Raw genomic sequence first — 4,645 nt, forward strand, 5'->3', positions numbered from 1 at the left:
TCAACAAAGGTCCATCTAGTCAAGGCTGTGGTTTTTCCAGTGGTCATGTATGGATGTGCAAGTTGGACTGTGAAGAAAGCTGAGCACCGAAGAATTGATGTTTTTGAACTGTGGTGTTGGAGAAGACTCTTGAGAGTCTATTGGACTGCAAGAAGATCCAACCAGTCCATTCTAAAGGAGATCAGTCCTGGGTATTCATTGGAAGGACTGATGCTGAAGCTGAAACTCCAATACTTTGGCCACCTCATGCGAAGAGTTGACTCATTGGAAAAGACCCTGATGCTGGGAGGGATTGGGGGCAGGAGAAGACGATAACAGAGGATGAGATGGCTGGATGGCATCACCGACTCCATGGACATGAGTTTGAGTAAACTCCGGGAGTTGGTGGACAAGGAGGCCTTTGTGATTCATGGGGTCGCAAAGAGTCAGACATGACTGAGCGACTGAACTGAACTGAACTGAAAGGGGATAATGAGATTAATTCTGGTGAACTCAAAGCAGATGGTGGTGGCAAGCTTGTGAATGTCTTGGGGTAGGAGGGATGGGTGTCTGAGGCTCCCTCCCCCTTGGTACTTGTCTTTGGAGGTTAGGAAGTCTAGGAAAACTGGGTCTGGCTCTGAGCAAACAGACCCCTACTTGACCTCTATGGATGGTAGGGAGAAGGCCTTGAGGCAAGGGCTAGGGATGAGGGTTGGCGAGGAAGTCGGGGCAAGGTCCCAGTCCTGATGCTTGGGATTTCCTCTCTACCCCTTCCCAGGAGGGGAGCCTCACTTCATAGTGGCAGGTCCCCCTCTTGAACTCTGATACTTTAGCTATAAACCTATCTTCATGTGTTCATTAGGTATTTATTAATACTTCTTTTGAAAATTGCTTATTACTATTCTTTGCCCATTATCCTACTAGGCTGATTTTCAGTACTTTTTTAAAGAAGCCTTGGTATGTTTCTTCATTTCTTCAAATCTTTAAAAAATATATCTGTTACAGTTGACCCTTGGACAACATGGGTTTGAGTTGCACTGGTCCACGTACATGCAGATTGTTTTCAGTAGTGGAGGCTGCAGTACACCGTGTCCTGAGTTGGTTGAATTTGCAGGTGCAGACCCTCAAATACAGAGGGACCACGTGTAGGGAAGCCATATATACAGAGGGCTGACTGCAGCTGCCTGGAGGCTTGGTTCCCCTGTGCCCCAGCCCCCTCATTGTTCAAGGGTCAGCTGCAGTAAAGTTTTACAGGTTTCTTCTTATATAATTCTTAATTTTATTCCTAGGTATTGAGTAATATTTGTTACTGTTGAAATAAGATCTTTCAAAATTACTATTAATACATTTTCATTTCTGGCATAAGAGAAAGGTAGCTTTTTTCTTTATGTAATTATCTTGGACTGCAAGGAGATCCAGCCGGTCCATCCTAAAGGAAATCAGTCCTGAATGTTCATTGGAAGGACTGATGTTGAAGCTGAAACTCCAATACTTTGGCCACCTGATGCAAAGAGCAGACTCATTTGAAAAGACCCTGATGCTGGGAAAGATTGAAGGCAAGAGAAGAAGGGGACAACAGAGGATGAGATGGTTGGATGGCATCACTGACTCAATGGACATGAGTTTGAGTAAACTCCGGGAGTTGGTGATGGACAGGGAGGCCTGGCGTGCTGCAGTCCAAGGGGTCGCAAAGAGTTGGACACGACTAAGTGACCGAACTGAACTGAATTATCTTGTATGTGACTACTTAATTCTCTCTGTGAGTTGTTTTTTCCCTAAGTTTGCCTGTAGGTATTCTTGTTTCTCAGGCTCTGAACCTGGGCGTGTGCTGTTAGAGCTATATTTGGGCAGCAGCCTGGGATACCTTGGAGAAGGAGATGGCAACCCACTCCAGTATTCTTGGCTGGGAAATCTCATGGACAGAGGAGCCTGGCAGGCTACAGTCTGTGGGGTCGCAAAGAGTCAAACACAACTGAGCGGCTAACACTTTCACTGGGTGGTAGCCTTGCAAGCGAACATGACCACCACTGGTAACCTTATTTCTGTGGGACATTTTGCTCTGAACGCCAAATCAGAAATGACCTCTCGAATGCAGCTCTGTTTAGAGACCATGAACTGGCTTTACTTTCCTGAATCTGTTTGAATTTCAGGAACGTGAGGACCATCCTCGGAGAGGCCGGGAAGATCGGCCACACCGAGAACCCTCAGGACAGGAACACAAGCGAGCTCGGAACAGTGACCGAGACAGGCACCGCGGCCATTCCCACCAGAGGAGAAGCTCAGGCGAGAGGCCTGGCAGCGGGCAGCCTCAGGGACGTGATCGAGATGCTCAGAACCTTCAGGCTCAGGAAGCCGAGCGGGAGTTCCACAACACCCGGCGCCGCGAGCACCGCCAGAAGAACGAAGTTAGCGCCGGCAGTAACGCGTCTCAGGACGCGCTGCCTCGGCCTGGACCTGGAGGCAACAACAAGGACAGAGAGGTGCCTGTTAAAGAGAAGCCAAGCTTCGAACTTTCTGGGGCACTTCTTGAGGACACTAACACCTTTCGGGGTGTAGTTATTAAATACAGCGAGCCCCCGGAAGCACGTATCCCCAAAAAACGGTGGCGTCTCTACCCCTTTAAAAACGATGAAGTGCTTCCAGTGATGTACATCCACCGGCAGAGCGCTTACCTCCTGGGCCGGCACCGCCGCATCGCAGACATTCCCATCGATCACCCCTCCTGTTCAAAGCAGCATGCCGTCTTTCAGTACCGGTAAGTGTCCATCTGCGGAGGAAACCACGGTGCCAGCAGAAGCCCGACGTCTCGGCCAGTTAGGATTACTGAGATCTGTGTATGTGTGTGTGCACAAGAAGCCCATATCCCTCATACCTAATAGTAATTTTTTTTAAATTTTTATTTTTTTGGCTGAACCTGCATGGTTTATGGGATTTTAGTTCCCCATCCTGGGATCAAACCCAAGTCCTTGTCCGTGAGAGCGTGGAGTCCTAACCCCTGGACCGTCAGGGAATTCCTTCTAATTTAAGGAGTATTATTCCTCTAATGTATAATCACTTTATATGAATAATTGCCAACACTTGTGTAAGAGGATAGATGTTGGTGTCTGAAATCCAGATTTTGAATCCTGCCAATGCCACTTACCTGGGGCCAGCCGCTCTTCTGGGCCTCAGTTTCTACGTCCCTCGCAGGGCTGTTATGGTAGGTAAATGGAAGTAAAGCCGAGAATGAAAATAAAACTGAGAAAGCCTGCCATATGTTAGCCGAATCTGTATCTTGGCAATTTCTGTAGTACATCTGTTGTTGTTGGATGCTCACAGCAATCCTGTGGGGAGGTGAGGACTAGTCTTAATACCCCATTTAACAGATGAGCCGATGAAGCTCAGCAAAGCCAGGTGGCCTGCCTAATAAATAATCACTGAGGTAGCATACTGCCTCAAATTGGTTTTGATTTGAATAATTTTGGTCATCTTATCTGTTCCCTTGACTCTGAAGTCCAAATATACTGGTTTATTCTTATTGGGACAGCATCTAAAATATGTTGAAATATAGGTAAAAGAAGCATTATGTTGATTATTAACAATACAAAAAGTGTCAAATTTTTAAAAATACAAAAAAAAAAAAAAAAAGTATTTCTTAACCATGGCAAGAGGCCTTGGATTCTGCATTTTAAGCTATGATCTACCATGAATTCCTCTTTCCCAGTGACCAGTTCTCACTGATTTAACTTGCTCCCAATTTCGAAATCCATGACTGTGCCTTCCCATTGAGTTCTACAGTTTGAACTTGAACTGAGTCTCAGCCAGGTATTTACATTGTCCAGACTGTTAGCAAAGAGCTGGAGGCTCTGAGGCTGGATCTCGCTCACAGCTTTCTCTCCTTTACTCCGCTAGGCTTGTGGAGTATACCCGCGCTGATGGGACAGTTGGCCGCAGGGTGAAGCCCTACATCATTGACCTTGGCTCCGGCAACGGGACATTCCTGAACAACAAGCGAATTGAGCCACAGAGATACTATGAACTGAAGGAAAAGGATGTCCTTAAGTTTGGGTTCAGCAGTAGAGAGTATGTTCTGCTCCATGAGTCCTCTGACACCTCTGAAGTAGACAGGAAAGAAGACGAGGATGACGAGGAAGAGGAAGAGGTGTCTGACAGCTAGCAAACTGAAAACAGCCCAGGCTCTCGAGAGACCTTTTCTTTGTGCGAAGGCTTTGGGACTGACTCATGGGGCACCGCGGTGCTCTCTGTAATGCCTCCTACTGCCTTAAGTCTTTCTTCTGTTGCTGACCAGCTTATGTCCAGTGTAAAAAAAATGACTTACGTTTGGTTGAACTTCTTTCTGTGACACGTTGGCCACATGCCTGTGGGCATTTATTTTCCTAACAGTCTCACCGACACATCGTGTTTTAGTGGAAGCATCATGGCTTGAGTTGGTGCTTTCAGAACTGCTGCCTAGGAAACTATAAACCCTTGGTTAACGGGGAGTTGTGGCTTGTTTTCTTTGTACAGTTACCCTATTTATATAGTTGTTAAGCTTTGTGGACCGGGTTTGTTTTTATCTCGGGGGGCAAACCCCTGAACAGAGAATCTTACTAAGCTTTGGTTATCACCAAAATAGCCTCCAGAATATACCAAAGCTTTGACCTGGTTGAGCTCTTGAGTCATAGAA

The 4,645-nt window shown here is 46.6% G+C and overlaps 1 protein-coding gene across 3 annotated transcripts in view; it reads left to right on the forward strand.

Annotated features, from left to right (window-relative positions):
- SNIP1 (Smad nuclear interacting protein 1) overlaps positions 1 to 4,645 on the forward strand; it is a 55,955-nt gene that overhangs the window by 11,881 nt on the left and 39,429 nt on the right. For 2 of the 3 annotated variants that reach the window (XM_010862782.1, XM_010862781.1), the window contains 2 exons: positions 2,130 to 2,734; positions 3,871 to 4,639. The exons of the other annotated variant lie outside the window; for it this stretch is intronic. In XM_010862782.1, the coding sequence (XP_010861084.1) occupies positions 2,130 to 2,734; positions 3,871 to 4,135 (870 nt within the window). In that variant the 3' untranslated portion in view covers positions 4,136 to 4,639. Of the gene's footprint in view, positions 1 to 2,129; positions 2,735 to 3,870; positions 4,640 to 4,645 lie in introns of those variants that run through there. 3 annotated transcript variants of the gene reach the window in all.

This window comes from Bison bison, unplaced genomic scaffold (assembly GCF_000754665.1).
Source record: "Bison bison bison isolate TAMUID 2011002044 unplaced genomic scaffold, Bison_UMD1.0 scf7180017864484, whole genome shotgun sequence".
Classification (NCBI taxonomy): domain Eukaryota; kingdom Metazoa; phylum Chordata; class Mammalia; order Artiodactyla; family Bovidae; genus Bison; species Bison bison.